This window comes from Idiotropiscis lumnitzeri, chromosome 18, assembly GCF_059441095.1.
Source record: "Idiotropiscis lumnitzeri isolate Australia: NSW breed Sydney's pygmy pipehorse chromosome 18, RoL_Ilum_1.0, whole genome shotgun sequence".
NCBI classification, from domain to species: Eukaryota; Metazoa; Chordata; class Actinopteri; order Syngnathiformes; family Syngnathidae; genus Idiotropiscis; species Idiotropiscis lumnitzeri.
Genome location: NC_142408.1, coordinates 1,515,613 through 1,535,419, shown reverse-complemented (window position 1 = coordinate 1,535,419; position 19,807 = coordinate 1,515,613). Strand labels below are relative to the sequence as shown.

The following is a 19,807-nucleotide window of genomic DNA, read 5'->3' as shown; positions in this document are numbered from 1 at the left end:
GATCAAGATTGCCGCTGTGCTATTTTAATACCCGGAGAGGATTCGGGAAGGCTACCGTAGTTCATCATCTTAATTCGAGACAAATTAATTCAATGAGCTCAATTATGTGTTTTGCAAACAGGCGGGGGGGAAAAAAACAGCGTTTTAATCACGTTCATCTGTCAGTGTCAAAAGTGATTAATCATGTTATTTTGAAATTAAAATGGAGAATAAAAGGACATTTTCCAATTAATGATGCCAATGTTGGGAGAGATTAATTCTTGTAGATCGTATTTAAAATAAACAGAGAAGGTTTGACTGTATTAGGGCGACAAAAAGATTTAATTCTCGTAAAGTCGATGGGGTTGTCATTTTAAGAGAAAGAGTCGCTATATCAATAAAGTTGTGCTGTATTGTATTTTTTGAGGGGAGGAAGTCGCATAAGATTAAAACTGTATTCCTTGGAGAAAAAAAAATCTTACATTACAATATGAAACATTTGACAAGAAAACACACCCATTAAATGAGAACAAATTGGAGCATGACGACAATATGGTGCAAATACCAAATTTGAAACTAAGAGAACAAGTAATGTATTTTTTTATGAAAAAAGAAATCAGAATTTTGAAAAATAATAATAATAAATAAATATATAACGTGTAATATTAGAGGCAATCTGTATTAAGATGAAGACAATTGAGGATTTTGGCAATTGTTGTGAAAAGACTACTATTTTTGCTAATAACATTACGACTTGGAGTCCTTTTTCTTTTCCCCTTTTGAGCGTGTCCAGGAAGTGATTTAGGCTTTTTGAAATGCTGCACTGGAGTGACTGCCAAGAAGCAAAAAGCAGCTTCAACAAACAACACATGCTGCTGTTCTAACCCCAAATCTGCTACTTTGCTTTTAATTACAATTTAAAAGCCTCTTAGAGCACTTTCTCTTGCCATCGGGGTGGAAAAGATAAGACGGATAGGAAAGGAAAATGAGAAATTCTACACACACTTTATTTTCATTCAACATCGCAATGCAAAAAGGGAGCGAGCGACTACAAACCAGACTTTGTACTTGAACGTAAAGGACCAGTGACGGACCGCTAGTGCGACCCTTCCTCTAAGACCTCGGATTCTTAACATGGCTATTCGATATAATAAATATCACAATATAAATGCATCCATTTAGCTTATTAACAGTCCTTTTGATTACACATTTACATATCTCATCTCAGGATTCAAAGGGGGACGGCGGGGCACTTTTGCAAATGGCACACAGACGTTGTGAGTACTCGTGTCATATTCATAATTATTATCATTTATTATTAATGATGAAAATTGATATTTATTCATTTTGCCAGTGATAGAACACCACCCTTAAAAGGCGCCCGGCTCGCTGTAATTGTAAAATATACTTCTACATATGGCGGACCCCAATTTTTGGATTATTATTATTTAGAATAGTGGGAAAGTTTCTTCTTCCAAGACAGAACATTTTTATTTCAATGAATTATAAACTAGCAGCGTCATCTCATTGCAATGTTTAAGCGCTTCTGTGTGCGGTCAAACCATTTCAATTCTCTTTGGAGTCGTACGTCTACCGCGGCTTGCATATTTCAAACTACTTCATACCGTTTGCCTAAAGTGTGTTCTTGAACATGATCGTCCTCCTATACACTCCTCAAATCTAGAAACAAATAAGCTTAAGATAAATATTTGGCACGTCATTCCCTAGGATCAAAAGAAAAACTACTGGTACTGGAATTGTTGATACTACGCGTCGGATCGGTTTGCATAAATGTGCATGTGGGCCGCTAGCGAGTGTCTCTACCGCGTGTCGTGTTGTCGGACTGCTAAACGGCCGCGTCGTGGCCTTCACACCCACGAGTCCAGCGGCGGAGGTTTGTTATCCATGAGGCCCACGGCGGGCCTGCCAGCTCGGATGAAGTGTTTCCTCTCGCTTATCGCCTGCGCGGGGGTGGGAGGGACAGATATGCAAACGTTATTGGACTAAACGGTGGCGCAAGTCGGCAATCGCAGGAGTAGGATGCAAAGTATGCAAAATAGGAACCGCAGTGGTGCCTGGAGATACACGTTTGAGTCGTTCTGCGTCCACCCTCAAAACGCAGATCATCTTTTCCCACGGAAATGAATGTAAATGCCATTAAAACGTTACAGCCCTCCTGGTCAGAAATGTGTCGTACGGTACAAAAAAACATAATTAAATTTGTTTTTCAGTTTTTGTCACGCCGTGCTAATTGAATGAGCTGCTCTTCTGCTCATCGGTGCGGCACTGATATTATTTGGAACTGTGCGTACTCTTACAGTGTCAGTTGACATATGTTGCTGCACCATTTGTGTTCACCGTGTTGCTGAAAGGATTGCAACATTGCAATGGAGGCTATTTAGCATGAGCGTGAAACGAGTGTACTGAAAGGCTGAGCTAGTTTTAATACAAAAGATTTGTTTACTGTTTGCCAAATGCTGCTGATTGTGAAGAGAGTTGAGTTGAGATTCGCAGTGAAAGAAAGAAAAAAAATCATCCCAACCGTGGCTCGTATCTGGAAATCGTCGTAAGTGAGGTCACCCCTATCTCAAGGCACCACTGCACATGGAAATCGGGTCTGATAAACATGATTTTACCAAGACAGGGTCTCGTTCAACAACAGGTCCAATTCCATCTTCCGCTCTGTCTGTTGACTCTAAACTGTTGGAAAACACGTCTGCAAAATAAATGCAGTGTATTAGAAGATCATGCTATGCGCAGCATTTACAGACAAGCAGTGACGACTTGTGGCGTGTGCATTATGTCGCGGTTGCGCAAGGCAGAATTGCTGCGGAGGGACAGCAACACGCCCCAAATTAATTGCATGTGGAATGGTTTTGCACAAAATTAGAATTTGAATGCAGAATTTGTGCCCCCTTGTGGAGTCGTCGAAATGTGTCATTCAGACGTACCTTCATCCAAATGGTAAATGGACACCAAAATGATTTGTCGGTCAGCAGCCAATGAATTTCATGGGGACCCGTTTTCCTTTTCCAAAAGATTTTTTAGATTTGTGAAAAGAAAAAAAAAAGAAATTGAGCGAATTGTGAAATAAAAGATTTCGGCACAAGCCCAGCGCTTTGTGACTTAATCCCACCTCGGAACTCTTTAGAATGCACGGAACCAACCCTCGTCTCCAGTGCCGACAGGTCTGCGTACCAATAACCTTGACGCCGCCTCGTTCGCCTTCGACACCCCCCCCCCCCCCCCCCCCTAACGACTCGAGCCCCCTTTGGTCTGTTTGAACACAGCTTTCTCCCCACTCATTTCGCTTTGGTCGACTATTATCAAATAACATTTGAAATTCATGAAAAATGTTTTCTGACCTTGTGATTTGTCCATGAGAGGCAAAGTGATGTCATCGCCGCTTTGCTTCACAGTCTTGGACTTTTTCGTGACTCCCGATGCTGTCGGCTTTGGAAGACAGTTGAGAAAAATGTCACAAAAATGCCTTTTTTTTTTTGGCATTTATCTTATACGAGACTTACAGGATGATGGCAAATACATCTTTTAATGGTTTGTGGAGTGCTTTCATCGATCAACTAAAAACTTTGCCTCCTCTCATGCGAGTAATGAAATCAGTACTTGACATTGGCAACTAGGAACTGTTTGGAATTGTGCAATAATGTATAATATGTCTCTTTATTCCTAAATACAGTTTGTCCGTAATACCTTAAAGTGGCTTTTGTTCCAGCCCGCCTTGTTGAGGGTGTTCCTCAGGTCTTTGTAGGCCCAGATGGTCTGAAGCACGTGGGAGGCGGCCCTGGTTTCACGTGTTGATTGGCTCAAGTAAAAGAAAAGAAAACAAAAAAATGAATGAAAGCTGATATCACCAAGCTAGCATAAAATAAAATAATGACAGCAATGATACAATGAAGTTGTATTGTGAGAAGAAAAAAAGTTGTGCTTTTTTGCAAGAATAAAAACAAAAGCCAAAAACACCAGCTGTCAATTTTAGCCGAGTCAGAGCAAACACAGTCGAACGGTTCTAGCATCAAACTAGGCTCATTTAAGAATTGTCGGTTGGTGGGAATGCCCGTCGAAAGCAAAGTCGGCCTCCACCAACGTCGAGCTTCACCTGGACCTGCTGATGGCCACCAGTTTCTGGACGGCGTGTCCGTGGATGAGCGCCCTGGCGTTCTCCTGGCTGTCGCTGATGATCTCGTGAATGGCGTTGAGGAGCGACACCACCGTGTCCCCTTCCAGGTTTTTGGCTGGCCGCTGCTGGCCGCACGGCAGGTTGGCCACCAGGTCCCTCAGAGCGTAGCTGCCTGCAGACCAGTGGAGGGAAGTCATAAAGTGCAAAGACTTCTCCAAATAAAGTTGAGTTGTGCTCCACTTCAGTCCAACTCAAAGCGAGCACGCGGCCAGGTTGTTTGTTTACCTATCAGGTCTTTATTCCGTCTGTCCATGGCCAGGTTACGGAGCGCGATGGCCACCGCTCGCACCACTTTGTCGGCGTCGGAGCGCAGCAGCTCCACTAGGATGGGAAGACCCTTTTCTTTTCGCACCGTGGCTCGAATGTAGCTGGACCACTATGAGAACAAACATCCGGTTGAAAGGCAATTGGCTGCTTTGTGCCGTGAGAAGCGAGCGTCCACTCACGGTCCAGTGTCCGGCGGCGAGGTTCTGCAGGGCTCCGGCGGCCGCCTCCAAGGTGTTGGCGTTGTGACTGCAGCCGAGCAGAGACAGGTAAAGCCGCACCACCTCGGGCTGGTACAGCATCTTCAAACCTGGGATGCCAAAACAGACAAAGTTTGAAGCAGCATCAAATTTGACACATTCACCTGCTGCATGCAGCGGATATAAAAAAAAGTCTGCACACCCCTGCTCAAATGACCGCATTTTATGAACAACAACCTTTTTCCACCATTTATGTCAACTACAACCAGTACAACTCAAATTGAAAAATGATGGCAGGAAAAGCCTACTAGAACAGCTTGTTTGGGGTTCATCGCAGGCCTTTTAAATGATGCCAGGTGTGTTCTGACTCCCATTTAATCTGTATTTGACTGATTAGTGAAATCCCAACACAGCCATATCGCCACTTATAAGCGGGGGTGCACACTTATGCAACCACTTTATGTAATGAATGAAGAAGTTTCTTAAAATTATTATCGTGGTCTCATTTTCAGGAAAAACTTTGATTTTGAACAGGGGTGTGCAGACTTTTGAGATCCACAGTATGCTTGAATGTTCACCTTATTCCATTATTTAATGGGGAATGAAGGGAACTGTTTCAGCAAATTAAATCACAATTTTTTTTTTCTGGCAGGAAAAGGGAGTAAAGGCGCTTATTTGAGTTAAGTCGACTCTTTTGGGTACACAACCAACATCTGAGAAAATAGTCCTAAACATGCACCTTTTTTTTTACTATTTCCTCTCACAAACAATAGAGAAACGGTGGAGGTCATAATCTGCTCGCAATGAGGTGAGCTGCTGTACGATCAACTCAAGCTGAGTCCGCCGTCCGCTAATCCAAATTTCTGGTCGCTTGCCAAAAAAAAGACTTCACGTTGAAAAAGTGCAACGTGCTAGATTTGCATTCATCTGCACTCATCTCTTTCCAGCGACGTTTGACGTGTCCGATACAACAAAAGATATTTGGGCACCCGCAATGATAAGCGACGGTGGAAATTGCGGTTTATTGACGGGGATAGTGGCCCTCTTTCAGCTGCCGGGTCATTCCGTTGCAGTAATGCAAGTGTCCTCGAGCGGGGCAGGTGCTGACGCGTGGTCTTGCATTTCAACGAGTTCCCCCTCGCAGCTCACCGCAGCGCCATGCATACAAAGCAAACAAGCAAGCCGCTGCGTGCGTGTTTGACGGGCACTCATCGACTGTACAAAAGGGGAGGTCGTCAGACGATAATCGTATTTGCGTGTGGTGAGGAATTTTTCCCGCCTCTGAGAAGATAAACAGATAAAAGCAAATGTAAAAATATACCCCCCTTCCCCAAAAAAGGCAGTTACTGACCATGGGTGAACCACTCTTCTGAAGAACGTGATGGAGAGGAAAGAAAGAAAAGACATGTTAGAGAGATGACAGTGGACAGGAAACACACAAGTGAGATAGAAATCATAGAAACTCTCCAAATTGATGTGCCTGAATTAAGAAAACATGTCAGTTCCCCATCATTAAGAAATCTAATTGTGTCTGACCTCTATCAAGACAGAGGACAGGCACACATTAAGGAAATGACTCTACACTTTCGCATCAATGTGCTAATTAACAATGTTGACATAAAAGTCAACGGTAGATGTTTTACAGTTTATGTGTGTCTTTTTGAATTCATTTCATAGATAACGTGGTGACACTCGTCAACAGTAATGTTCATCATTCCACGCAGAGACTACAACAAGTGACTGAATGCAGTTAAATTGTCAGTCTCCATGTGTTGCCGCATCATTTGTGTTGAAAAATCCATGAAGTCACTCCTACTTTCCTATTCTGAGAGTGAAGAAACAGCTTGATGCGCCCCCTGCAGTTTGGCAAATGAATGGCACGGAAGCACGGAATAAGAATGGCGAGGAGGCGATGCAAAACGTGGCGCGCACCAACCTTTGGGTCTTTTGCCTCCGAAGCGGTCGGGCTCGTTGTTCTTCTTCCGGTGCGGCGCCACTGACCTCATGAGCTGCGTGACGTGAGGCTCCTGCAGGCGCTCCACGCCCGCCACCTCCTTGTGCACATGGTAGGAAAGGTTTCGCAGGATGCACACGCAGTTTTCCACCGACTAAACGGAAGATAAGGGACAAGACGGATTCCCGTTGGTTAAGTGTCGTCAATGAAATGTCTCGTTAATTTGCATTCCTGCAGCCTGGCGATATGGTGCGTGCATGCGTGCGGCGCGCATTGCACTTGGCAGCTTTGGCGCAGAGTCTCAATTAACTTGATGGAGTGTGACGCTTTAATGACACATAAAAGTAATGCTTCCTGACTTGGAGCCAATAGGACTAGAACATTTAAACCCCCCCCTCCGCTCCCCTCGCAGCTCCCAACCCCTCCAGTGGCTGCATCCAAAACAACATCACTCCAATGAGATGTGACGCTTCCTGCCCCCTCCGAGCCTCTTCTTCCGTGTTCTGACATCAACTTCCATCATTTGCCAGCCAACTCTTAAAGCAGCACATGGAGAGTAAGAACCACGCAGCGCAGCGCTGGCGGCAAGTGGGCCAGTGAGCCGACGTCGGCAGCAAATGGTCCGACCATCCCTTTTCTTGGTCTCATTTGGGTCACAGGTGAGCTGGAGCCCATCCCAGCTGGCTTTTGGCCAGAAAAGTTGGATGGTCGCAGGGCACATCTAGACGAACAATCCGTCACGCTCACGTTCGCATTTAAGGGCAGGGGTGCCCGTCACGTCACTCGCCAATGGTGTGTTTTTTTTATTCACTCTCCCAGTTTTATACTGTTGCCTATCTGGCGCAAAACTCGACAAAGCAGCCATGGGCAAACTACGGCCCGGGGGCCACATGCAGCCCATTAAACGTTTTAATCCGGCCCGCCCAACTTGAAAAATGATATGAATAAACCTTGTTTTATTTTCCCTGTACTTCTGATGTGAGCCCAATAGGAGGTGCACTCTTGATTGATTGACTTTGTTGGGGCGGAGCCTCTTCCTGACATTTCCACTTGACTTTTTGACCTTCCGTAAAGATGAGCGGCGCTAAGGAAATGAAAGTGGACAGAGAAAGTCGAGTGTTTCAGCGAGTGCTCACAAAGTGAATATTTTTCCGATCACTCCTGCTGCTTTCTACGATTGTGACATGCTCGCGGTGGACTCTTAGTGAGGTGGATGAAATCCGCAGACGACCCACTGAAGGCTTTTGTGCACCCACCTTGTTGTCCGTGTCCTTGTTGACAACAGCGGAGTGGAGGGCGTGCAGGAGCGCATCCACGAGGCCTTCGCACTCCCTCAGCCGCTGTCGGGCCTCGGCTCCGTCCGAGCTGACGTTCCTACGGCAACGACATCGACTTTCATCAAAAGCGCTCCCCCGCCCAAAAAAAAAAAGAACAAATGATACAGCTTTTTTTCATTTATTTGCCCGCCGGCGGCCAAGGTTACCGCAGACATCCCGACGTGTTCTTGAAGACGGTGGTCCACTCGGCGCTGTGCCGCTTAGACGGGTCGGCGGGCTCTCTCCTCCAGCCCGAGTGGGGGATGATGATTTCTTCATTGAGCGTTTGCAGGCCGTGGTTGATGACCGTCATCTTCAGGGGTTCATGCGATGACAGATTCCACAAAGTGCCTGGAGGTGCAGAAGCCAACAAAACCGTGAGCAGCGGCGCCGCGGGATACGAGTGACTCCACCGACCGGTTTTTCAAAATACGAGCCATCATTCGGCGGATTTCAGGGACCATGTGCACGTTTTTACACAAAGAGCACTTGACAACCAAAAAGGTCATTTCCTTTACTTTATTTCACAAATCCCATTGACCATTTTTATGACTATATCTCGCACTCCATAAATAAAAAAAAAAACTAATACTAAAACGAATAAAACCTAAACTAAAAAGAAAAAAAGAAAAACAAATAAAAACCGGCACACTTGCTCTAACAGCTAATTAAAACTAACGGAATTGAAAAATAAATAAATAAATAATCAAATCAAAATATAATAAAAAATAAACTGTAATGAAAAGTACAAAATAATTATAATCCTCGTGTGGGGTCTTCTGAAATGAAAAAAAAAATGTAATTGTCAAGATGAAATTTGTCACATTTACGAGTGGGCCATAACTGATCTCTGAAAAGAAAAAAATCAATCACGCCGGATGATAATCAGTCAAGCTCATTTTTCAGAGACAGCCACAATTAGGCCTTTGGGGAGTCTCACCTTTTAAAAATCAGTCGAGATATTAAAAATTGGCCCGAGTGTGAAGAAATGTCTGCGAGAGCCCAAACTGTACCTGTGACTAACTCTTTGACCTCCATGCTGCTCGTCTTCCTCAGCAGTCGAACCAAAGCCTGGATGCCGTCGCAGTTGTTGATAGCCATTTTGTTGCGGTGGTCCTTCCCGTAGGATATGTTCCGCAGAGCTCCGCAGGCCTTGCGGTGGACTTCGGCTTTGGGGTGGTCCAGCAGGTCCACCAGCATGGGGACCCCGTTCAGCTGGCGCACCTCCTGCTTGATGCGGTCGTTCTCGTAGCACAGGTGTTGCAGGTATGCGGCGGCGTTGGACTTGACCGGGTCCATTGGGTGGCCCAGCATGGAGATGACCTCGTGCAGGTTGGGGTCCCTCCAGCGAGGGTCCCTGCGAATGCTGTCCAGGCTCACCATGCTGCTGCGCTTGTGGGGGAACTGCAAGGTCTGCGCTCGACACATGGCCTGGAAGAAAGGGTTCAGGCTGCCCTCCAGCTGTGCCATGAAGGCGTCGTCGTAGCCGCTTCTTGAAAAACAAAAATGATATAGACGTTCAACAGCACATTTTTACGTTCATATTCACATTCTGCCATCGTTGAAAACTGAATCGTGAGACTCGATAAGATTGCGACCTGGTTCTCGAGGGCTCCCTGAGGAGCTCCATGGTGGTGATGGGCCTGAAGTTGTGAATCCCTCCCAAAGTGGCGTAAGTCGCCGCCGGGTGGTCGCTCCTCATGTCCGCGGGGTTGTCCGACTGGTCGTCGCCCGTCGGGCTGCTGAATCCCGCTGGCGCGTAGCTGTCCCTCAGGAAGGGCAACGTGAAGTGCGCCCCAGGCTGGAAGGTTTTGCTTGGCCAGTAGCCGTGGACGGCGCTGCTGCCGCGGGACAGGCTGCCGTAGTTGGCACGTAAATCCCCCCCGGGGGCTGTGTAGCCGTCAGGGAGGGCGTAAACCCGGCACCGGTTGTCCGGGTTGGCCGGCTGAACGGCTGTTGAAGAAGGTTCCGCGTCAGGAGCAGGTTCCCCTACGGAGGGTTTCTCGTCAACTCGGACTGGCGCAGATGACGGATGAAGGTTGTCCTCGTGCAGCTCGCCGGGCTTCCGGTCAACTTCCTGATCCACAGCCTTCAACTCCTAGAAACACACAAATGTGATGTGTGCACGTCATCAGATTACATGCGTTGAAGGTGGGCAAAGTGTGGCCCGGGAGCCACATAGGGCCCGCTCCGTTCCACAGTTTAATGATCTTTTGTTTTTCTTTTCTTTTCCCCGACATCGGAACTTGCAACGTAACGCAAGCTCCTGCTTATTTCCCACAGCGGCGATCACATCTCATCATCTTCCCTCCCGTTAATTAACGAGACCCTCTTCGCTGCCAAGGAGTAATGACCCCCTCTTCATTGAAAATAAGTTTATGTTTGAGTCTAATGAAAATGTCAAGGTCCGGCCGACGTTCCAAAGACGATGAAAATGGTTTTCCATTTTGACTGCTTGGGCACACAGTTGGTCAAAAACGTGGTGGAAAAAGTGCAGCGGGATTATTTTTCTTTTGGGTCGGGAGCATGTAACAAAATCATTTTTGGGAGACTCTGGGAATGACTAAAGCACCGTGAGTGAGTGAGTGGCACCTCTGTGTCGGTCTGCAGAGGCGTGTCGGCCTCGGTGGAGCTATCGTTGGTGGACGTCATGGCGGAGGCGACGGACGTGTCCACTTCGTCGTTGTTGTTGTGGGTGGCGGATGGCGGATCCACCGCCGCGTGCTTCCCCTCATGTGAGGGTGACAATGCGGGAGGCCCCTCGGAGCTCTGCTCCTAAACGCCACACACACACACACACACACACACACACACAAATAGTCGGGGGATGACAGCTCAGCGGCATTTCAAACATTCCCTGTCAGCACAAACACATTTTGCAATTGGACCGATAAACATTGAAAAAATGGCGTTCTTCCTTTCAAAAGCATAACAATCAGCAAACTTTCATACCGACGTCTATAAACGTGTCCTTTCTCTGCACTTTGCCAAACTTTACGCAGTGATTTGACGGAGCACATTTGTTTTATTTTGACACCAACTCAAAATGACGGCGAACGTCTTGCAGAAAACACATGAGAAAAAGATTTTCTTTGAATGGACAACCAACAGGAGAAGAACTTCAACTTTGTTTGTCTTCAACTGACTGTCCTTATTTTAACTGAAGAGAAAAGTGAAGATGTTTCAATGTTAATTAACTGTCATTTATAACAACATTAAAATAATATTTGAACAACCGCCCACCTCAACTTCAAAGTACGCAAAACTATTTTGCTGCCACTCTGCCTCACCCTTTTGCAAACTAAATTTTTCCATCCCTTCCTGAAGGTTAAGGTCGGGTCATGTCAAATTAAGTGTCATAAAAGTTCCCAACTAATTAGAATGCAGTAGACGCTGTTGAAACTCCCGTTCAATCAAAAGTTGAATGCAGTCGTCTTTTCTTTCTTTGGCGCGTTTGTGGGAGGAAACTTCTTGAGCGCACTAACGAGTTAATCCGTAACTGATTGTCATTTCACTCCTGACAGCCTTTTGATTGCATCCATTGAAAATCCACGACAAATGATCCATGACACCATTACAGGGGATGATTAAATGGAGTAAACGTGGAGTATAAGACATCATTTCCCAGACAAATATGAAAAGAAATAACTCCCGACAGCCCCGGATGAAATATGCTGCATTGATTTTGTATTAGGGTTTCGTGCAATCCATCCAGCAGATGGAGCTGTGGTGGAAAAAAAAAAAAACTTAATGGAGGCTGGCATGAGAGCGCCACTCGCTCCCGTGCGGCAACTTGGATTTGGGCCACTTCCCCCGTTTGTTGTGCCTGGCCCACGACCACTTTAGGGTGTACCCCACTTCTCGCACCTAAGCTCAGCGAAGGTTCATTGGAGATGCTAAAGGTGTCAAACTCAGGGGACGGGGGCCCGATCCGGCCCGGCGCATCGTTTAACGTGGCCCAACAAATCAAATCACATGCGTTGTTTTGTTGAAAAAAAATAAAAAAGTTTTGTAAGCAGGTCTAGGCTGATTTATTACTGTTTTTTTTTTTTGTCAGTACTTTGTCTTATGTTATAATGTGCAAAAGAAAAACAAATTGACAATTCTTGCCTAATTTAAAAGATCTGATATCAGACGACGAATCATATTTTCCGCGTGATTGGCTAAAAGATAGCCAGCACAGCGGCCACCCTAATGAGGACAAGTTATAGAAAACGGATGGCTGGATGTGAAACTTTTATAATGAGACCGTGTTTGTTTCGTACGAGGTTTGCTGCCTGACAAAAACAGACGGGAGCTGGTCATAGAAATAAAAATGAAGGAAAAAAAAAAATCCCATCGGACACATAAAGCTTATGTGAAATTCATCCGTTCTATGGACGGAGGCGCAATAGAGTGCACGCTCGTGCAGATAAAATGGCGAAAAGCTAATCAACGCCACCGATTGGGCTCCCTCTCTCATTCTCTTCCTCGCTCTGCGGCTCTGAAGAACCCGACTCAACTCTGCTGCACGGCAACAAAAAAGGACACGAGAGCTTTTTGCTTCGTCTTACACAAGAGCCTCTCATCTCCTCATCCCAAACGTGGAGATGGAAGGGTCATGCAACGACGACCCCCCCCAAACACCTCCAGGGGGTATTTGATTGGATGTTTTATGTTTAGCTGCGTCGTCTGCAGACAGCTTGATGAAGGATTGGTGGGACGATAGCGTCTGGACAGACAAGGGCCCCGCTTGTTGTCGTCCCCTCAGTCTGATGAGTCAAGCTCCAGAGGGGACGACAGGCCAGCTCTGAGTCAAAGCTTATTCAAATAAGTCACTGCAGCGTCACTAAAAAGTGCACTCGCCCCGGCCAAATGGGTCGAAATGATCGCTCCCAATCTGACGGGAGCTCGGAAAAAAAAAAATAAATACAACAAGTGGGGAACACAACTAGGGCCGAACGATTTGGAAAAAGAAACTAATTGCTTGCAGTCTTTTAATCACCCACTGAGACTATTTCATGAAATTTCACCAAATGAATAAACACAAGTCAGTAAGTTACAAATACAAAATACAAACAAGAATAACGGAAATAAATGTATGGCTTTATCGCTTCGGCTTTTCACGTTTCGTGAAACGATGATATGGAAACGTGCATTTCTTAAAGGGGAAGTCAACCCAAAAATATTCTTGACAATAAAATGTTCCATGTGCCTTCACTAGTCTACACGTGGCAACTGTGATCACATTATCAGACAGGTGATAAAATGGCCACCCGCCTGCGATGGCAAATAACGGATGGATTTTACCGCTTAGCTCATATTCCACAAACACAATATAATCAGAATGCCATTTATGACTTGCGGGCCGGCGTGGAACATATTCTTGAAATGAAAACTTTTGGGTTGACTTCCCCTTTAAGATAGACATTAAAAAAGAAATAAAATGACATATGTATTGTACTGTATAACCTTTGATGTTACAATTTGGTCAAATTCATATTTTTCCGCAAATCTATACTTTTGGTCGGTCGGCACATGTGGGAGTTCTTTTAACAAGTTTTCGGCCAATCCCAAATGTTGAAAATGGCTTGCGCTTTTTAACGATGTCATGTTAATGCTTGCCGTTTTGGGGGTCTCCTGAAAAGCGCTGATTTGGGCGGTGTAATGATTCTGCCAGCAATCATCGCAATTGGAGTCAGCTTCGGCCCAAAAAGGCACATATAGACAATTGGGCCAAATTGCAGTCTTTTGCCATCACGCACAATCAAAGTCAACAAAGGCCAGATTATCCGATGTTTCCAAAAGATTGTCCTCAACAATTATCCGGCGGTGCGGTGTGTGTTAAGAGTGATTTTGCCTCCCCACATCTTCTCCTATCTTGCCCCAAAATATATATTTAAAAAATAAAAATCACTTTTGACGCATCTCGCACCGCAGGATGATCACTCAGGATAATCTTTCCGACAATCTGGCCTTTGCTGACTTTGATCACAAGGGAGGGAAAATTCTGAGGATCCTTATTGAGGCCAGCTGCACGGAGTCTATTGGACAGACTTTTAGTATCCAGCTCAAGGGCACGGCTAACTCATAAAACCTCCGAACTCAACATAAATCCTGAAGAAAAAGTCGTGCATATTAGCTGGAGCAGGCGGTCAGCGTGTCATTGTTCATCTCACTCAAACGTGATGATGTCATAACTTGGTTCCCGCTCTGCCAGACGCTGATTTACTCATGTTGAACGACATACACGCGCGTCAAACATAATAAGGCGGAAACTCAGAAACAAAAATGGACCTTGAATGCCTCACCAGGAAGAAAGCGGATTTCCCAGCCAATAAACCGAGAAATTAATGAGAAAAAAGATATAAGGCATTTCACTAGAAATTTAATTAAATGAAGAATAGTGGAAAATTGCCTTTGCAGTTAATATGTTTTTTTATATGGTGACTTTTTAGTATGAATCTAATTGGAAAAAAAAACTATGAAGATTAAAATACTAATCAAAAATAAAACTAACAATGATAATGAAACATTTAAAAATCTATACATGATAATAAATACAAATTTTATTCAATCAAAATGAATGTGAATTGAGTTTAATTCATTAAAAATGCCCCATTGGATGAAAATGTCAATATGGAATGGAAAATTATCATTTTAACTCAATTATATTGAATAAAAAAAATAATAAAACATTTTAATAAAATAATCTTATTCAATGTATTAATGAATTCATTTACAAAATAACGCCTTCCTGTAAGTCATATGTGCTGCATTCAAAGAACCCCCCAAAAAAAGAAAATAAATTAAGTTGAAATAAAAAAAACATCTAAATGCTCAGAATTCAAAATGACAATAAGTCTTATTATCATACTGTATATAATGTTACATACTGCCATCCATGACCTGATCCAACACATACAATGCTGTCTTCTTCTGCAAGTATTTTCTCCTCTAAAAGTTGCTATTGTTGCGACTTTGCACTTGGCCTCAAATAGTTAAATGCTGCATGGTCACATTTAATGTGATACATCATGGCAGCACACTCGCCACACTGGGTGCACGCATGTGTACACTACTTGATTCCTCCTTTCCAACCCTCTCCATTGGCACAACCAAAGATCGACATCCTGTATTCCTTTATGATCACACGCACACACACTTGATGAAGATTTGAGCATCCTGCCCTCCTCCTCCTCATGCAACACAAGGAGACTGCACCGAACAGCAGGCAATTGATGCCTCCTGCATGACAACGGCACAATACACGCTTCCATCGCCGCAGGAGAGGAAGAGGAGGACACACACACACACACACACACACGCACTCACGTACCTCCTTGACATGTGCAGGCATGGTGGAACCTCCTTCCGCTCTCCCCTACAGATTGATGCATGAGGTGCCTCCTCCTCCTCCTCCTCCTTCTCCTTCTCCTTCGCTCCTCTGCCTAATTCCTGCCTGTGAGCATGTGAGGCAGTTCAAACATCATACAGCCATCCAGCGCGCACACACATGCGCGCACACACACACATCCTCCCACCCTCCCTCTTTGCTGCGCACCCTCCCTCACCCTCAGCAGCACACACACTTTGCAGGCAGACGCAAAGGCATGCACACATTTTGTCCAACACAAATGTGGAGGGGGCAGGTTTGGGGGTGGTGGTTGGGGAGGAGAGGGGGGGGGTGTTAGGGGAGGCCTCCCGTCTTGATGGGAGCTGCAGTTAATGTGTGCGCTATTAGCAAGGTGCTGAATCCACAGTGTGGAATGGCTCAGGGTGAGTGCAAAAAAAACAAAAAAAAACGCCCTGCAATCTGCACACACACACACATAGGAGCAATCAAACACACACACACACACACACTTCCCGAAGGGCTCGCAAGCAGATGCAGCTGGCGCCCGGGAGATGCCCGCTCTAGTTTGGTAGCGAGGCAGTGAGAAAAAAAAAAAAAAAACACAACTTGCACTCCAGTCAGTCATCCCCTGCATATTCAAATCCCAAACTCACCTATTCGCTGTAGGAATCGGTGTCAAAGCCTTAAGAAGGATCTGCTGGCTTAATGCTAACATTTCATGGAAAACACCACTGATGTGCTAATGTTAGCATCGATAGTTGCGGTTTTCTAAGCAACAGATATTTGAACGGAAATGATACAACAATACTCACAGCGATATATTCTTTATCCTCTATGATGAATGAGTATTACAATACCTCCCCGAGTCATTTAAAGTAGTAGAACTACTTTGCTTTTCTTTTCTTTCGTATTATAATGCCTTCAGAAGGAGCAGCACCTTGAACGAGATTGCATCATTAAATTATGATGCACAAAAAAACATTTCACGTTATTATTCTAGATTTTTGCAGAGAGGGCATACAGTCGCTTATCTTTTCCCCCCCATATCAAAAATCACAAACTTAGCAAAAGCTAAACACGCCTTCCCTGCCCTGACTGATTCATTTCCTGATCAAGATAGAATTGTCCCAAAACTTTTGTCCAAGTGAGCTCACCAACTAGAAGATCACAAATCGTCATCTTCCATGGAAATGGTCCAAAAAAAATTTTTTATTTTTTTCCCGCCAGTAACCTTCACCCTTAAAGAAAAATAAAAGACGTGTCAAGCTCTATAAAGTGTCGGCAGCCTTTCTCTATGATTCAGGACTCAAACAGACTGCTTTGTACTGCACAAATGCTCTTGAGCATTTTTTTTTTTTTGCGCTTCTTCGTCTCCTTTCACGGGAATGACAAAACACAGATAATTGGCCGCTGCGGTTTGCCGTTTATTGCTCACACTGCGCTTAGCATCGTCATCCGGGCCATCAAAACAAATTCATTTGATAAGAAGAAAAAATCTCTCCAGTGGCGGGCACTGAGTTTTGGGGGCGTTAACTGACCACATCCACCATCACTTTGCAAAACAACACTCAAAAACGCAATCTAACAATGCACGGCAGGAAAGAAGTGACAAAAGCCATCTGAGTTTGAATAGCATTATGACTAAATCAGGAAAAAGACACTTCCAAACGAGTCCCATCCGCTAGACTACAATGTAGCAGTTGACAATCAAGACAAGTAAGTTCTAAGTAAGTTAAAATATAGATTATACTCACCAGAGAAAGACAAAGGACTTCCTCTCTTTGCGCCCACGTGTCTGCGTGCGTAAGCTAGCTGTAGCGATCGTACATGCTGCTGTGAAAGTGCCCCAAATATCCATTTCCAGGTTAAAACTATGAAAGAAAGACAAAAGACTGTTGGAAATCAATTATCTACTTCCTTAACTATACCGACTTAGCTTTCTTATATAAGATACCTACCTAGCTAGCTTGCTAGCTATAAGATTGAAAGCTAGCTACGTAGCTAATACATTTCCAACTGTCTTTTGTCAATGCATCATATGAAATGTAACAAATCTTTGAATCATATCATATCATCAATACATGATCTGGCTTACATCGTAGCTAACGACCTTACTTACCAATTAAAACTACTGTATCTATCCATCTCGTATCATAATTCCTCATCATATGGTGTCAGGTGGAACAGGTGCATAATAAAATCCTGCCAGCAAATGACTACATCAGACTTCATATCGTCAGTTCACAGTTGAATGGCGATGAAAAGCCCACACAGACTCTGCAGGGTCTTTCTCATTCTTTTCTTTCCTGTGGACTCAGTGCAGATTTTGTCCTAATTAAACCAACACGCACGCGCACACACACACACACACACACACACACTCTGCTGTGTTCAGGCTGGCATGAAGAACTGAGGGTGACTCCAGTAAACACACACACACGTACACGCACACACACAACAATCAGTGAGTGTGCACTTTCATATGAGCCCACTGCTGCATATTTATTAACACTGCAGAAGGTCACAGTTGGCCTTGAACGCACCGAAAGGTCCCCCAGTATCTTTTGGGTTGGAAAAAGAAACACGGCTGTCATAAACTGGTTGGATCTTTTTGGTGTTAATTGTGTTCATTTGAAAATCAGTATAGCATCCAAAATGAGTTTTGAATGCAGCTTCATGTCGTCTGATAGGAGGGAGGAGGAGATGCAGGGAAATGACAATCAATGAGCCCTAAGCAAGGCAGTCAACCGCCCAGATCTAGGTCAGCATGAGGCATCTACGCACTTTTTTTGGGAGGTGGGTGATGGTGGGGGCACTTGTTACGGGAGGAAAATCAAAGATGGTTTGCAGACGGTGTTTGGGAAGTCAATGTTGCTATGGTGTGATACTGAGAATGAATTTCAAAAAGTTCAAATGAAAAAAAAGCCAACTTTTGGTGGTAAATTATTCATCCATCCATTTTCTATACTGCTTGTCTTCATTAGGGTGAGCTGGAGCTGTTCCAAACTTCCCCACAAAAACAACAAAAATGTTTAGAATATGTTTACAACAAAGAAAATGGAACTCTATGATAGTACTACAATAGTTGTTCATAGAATGTAAACAATTCAACAGTCTGTGCATGATGATTAATTCATTGCTACTCCTTCGAGTGTGTATGATTTGCAACCGGGGGCAGGATAGGACAGACAAACCGAGGAGAGGTTCACAGCAAATGTAAGTGAGTCAGTAAGCTGCATTAATATTAGTTGGGGTTTTTTTTTTTGCAGAGGATAAAGAAAATATATTTTTTGCTTGGTTCTCATATTCAGTCGCGTGATATTCATTCAAATTTCCCCATTGTGGTACTAATAAAGGACATCTTTATCTTTATCTTTATTTTAAGGCTGGATGAAGATTTCCCCACAAATGTCCACTAGAGGGAGCCAAATGCCAAATTCTAAAATGGCACTAAAAACTACAGTAGACGTGTTTGCACATACAATAATTGCTTTTGTCATTACTCTGTCCCAAAATGAATAGAAAATTATTATTCTATGATATTATGATATATTTTCAACATATTGAACATGTGTATTATATTCTTCGGACATCCAATGGGAATTAATTCAGCTTTTCCTTTTGTCTGCAATGCTTTGCGTTTGAAAGTTGTTAACCTCTGTGTTTGTGATTGCTTGGTGGTTTTGTGTCTCTGCTTGGGTGAAGCTCATCGAGTTGCCTTGTGTATGAAATGTGCTAAATAAATAAATTGGCTTTAATAGTGATCACTTTTGATCGATTGCATTTCAGCTCCAACGAAAAACTACTATCATTCTAATAGGCAGAAGTTTTGGTGTACCTAATGATGTGTGCCGGTGAGTTAACTGACTTAAATTACACCCCTGAAAAATAAAACGTTAAAAAAAAAAGTCAGTTACAAAATATGTTTAATTGTCATATAAACAGCTATCAAATTCTATGGAATTGGGAGACAACAAAAAAAAGCAATATCAAAACACATGAAACAAAAAAATTAAAAAAAGATTGTATTCTCTCTGGATTAGAGGTGCACACATTAAAGGGTTGTTGTTGTTTTTTTGACCGGCGAACCACCTTTTCACAGTCTCACTGATCTTTCTTCACTCACAAACACTGCACAGATATTTCACTGACAACATTAGTTACAGTTTTTTTGGGGGGAGTGAGAGTGCACAGTTTTTCTGCAAAAAAGAGAGCCTTACGTTTAGTTAGGAAGTGTTGCCCAAGACGCACTGAAAAAAAATTGCGGCCCCCTGCAGCATCGAAGTTGCCCATCCCTGGTCTGAATCTCGTTCATTTCAACCACTAGGGTGCAAGATCCTTTTTTTCTTGTTTGAGAGGGTGTACATTTGAGAGAAGAAAAACAAAATAGTATTTCAGCACTTACTTTCACTTATTGGAGGGGTGGTCTGGATCAGAACCCGCTGCAATGCAGGGGCGTTCACTGTCGTCGACTTGATGGAGCAGCATGTCGTTGATGTACAAGATGTACGAGACTGATGGATTATCATGATTATACTGAAGCAGAAAGAGTTGATGAGG

General features: G+C 44.0%; 1 protein-coding gene across 4 annotated transcripts; it reads right to left on the bottom strand.

Annotated features, from left to right (window-relative positions):
• Positions 1–965: 965 nt before the first annotated feature.
• On the bottom strand, positions 966–17,392 carry arvcfa (ARVCF delta catenin family member a). Of its 4 annotated transcripts, XM_088280677.1 has the most exons (17): positions 17,367–17,392; positions 17,002–17,118; positions 15,230–15,352; positions 10,504–10,686; positions 9,510–10,009; positions 8,925–9,403; positions 8,079–8,262; positions 7,852–7,969; positions 6,578–6,749; positions 5,993–6,010; positions 4,624–4,751; positions 4,403–4,553; positions 4,097–4,289; positions 3,691–3,802; positions 3,345–3,432; positions 2,616–2,695; positions 966–1,940 (listed from the first exon to the last, which is right to left on the bottom strand). In XM_088280677.1, the coding sequence occupies exons 3-17, from the start codon at positions 15,248–15,250 to the stop codon at positions 1,848–1,850; spliced, it is 2,520 nt and encodes an 839-aa protein (XP_088136803.1). In that variant the 5' UTR covers positions 15,251–15,352; positions 17,002–17,118; positions 17,367–17,392; the 3' UTR covers positions 966–1,847. The 4 variants fall into 4 exon arrangements, with proteins under 4 accessions (XP_088136803.1, XP_088136804.1, XP_088136802.1 ...); XM_088280678.1 differs by lacking the exons at positions 17,002–17,118; positions 17,367–17,392 and adding an exon at positions 16,060–16,084; XM_088280676.1 differs by lacking the exons at positions 17,002–17,118; positions 17,367–17,392 and having other exon boundaries at positions 15,230–15,435.
• Positions 17,393–19,807: the final 2,415 nt, after the last annotated feature.

Coding starts and splice junctions, on each gene's coding strand:
- arvcfa (XM_088280677.1), bottom strand. CDS start 15,250: ATGCCTGCACATGTCAAGGAG. Junction 10,687..15,229: donor TGCCTGCACATGTCAAGGAG/GTACGTGAGTGC, acceptor TGTGGCGTTTAG/GAGCAGAGCTCCGAGGGGCC. Junction 7,970..8,078: donor AACACGTCGGGATGTCTGCG/GTAACCTTGGCC, acceptor TCGTTGCCGTAG/GAACGTCAGCTCGGACGGAG.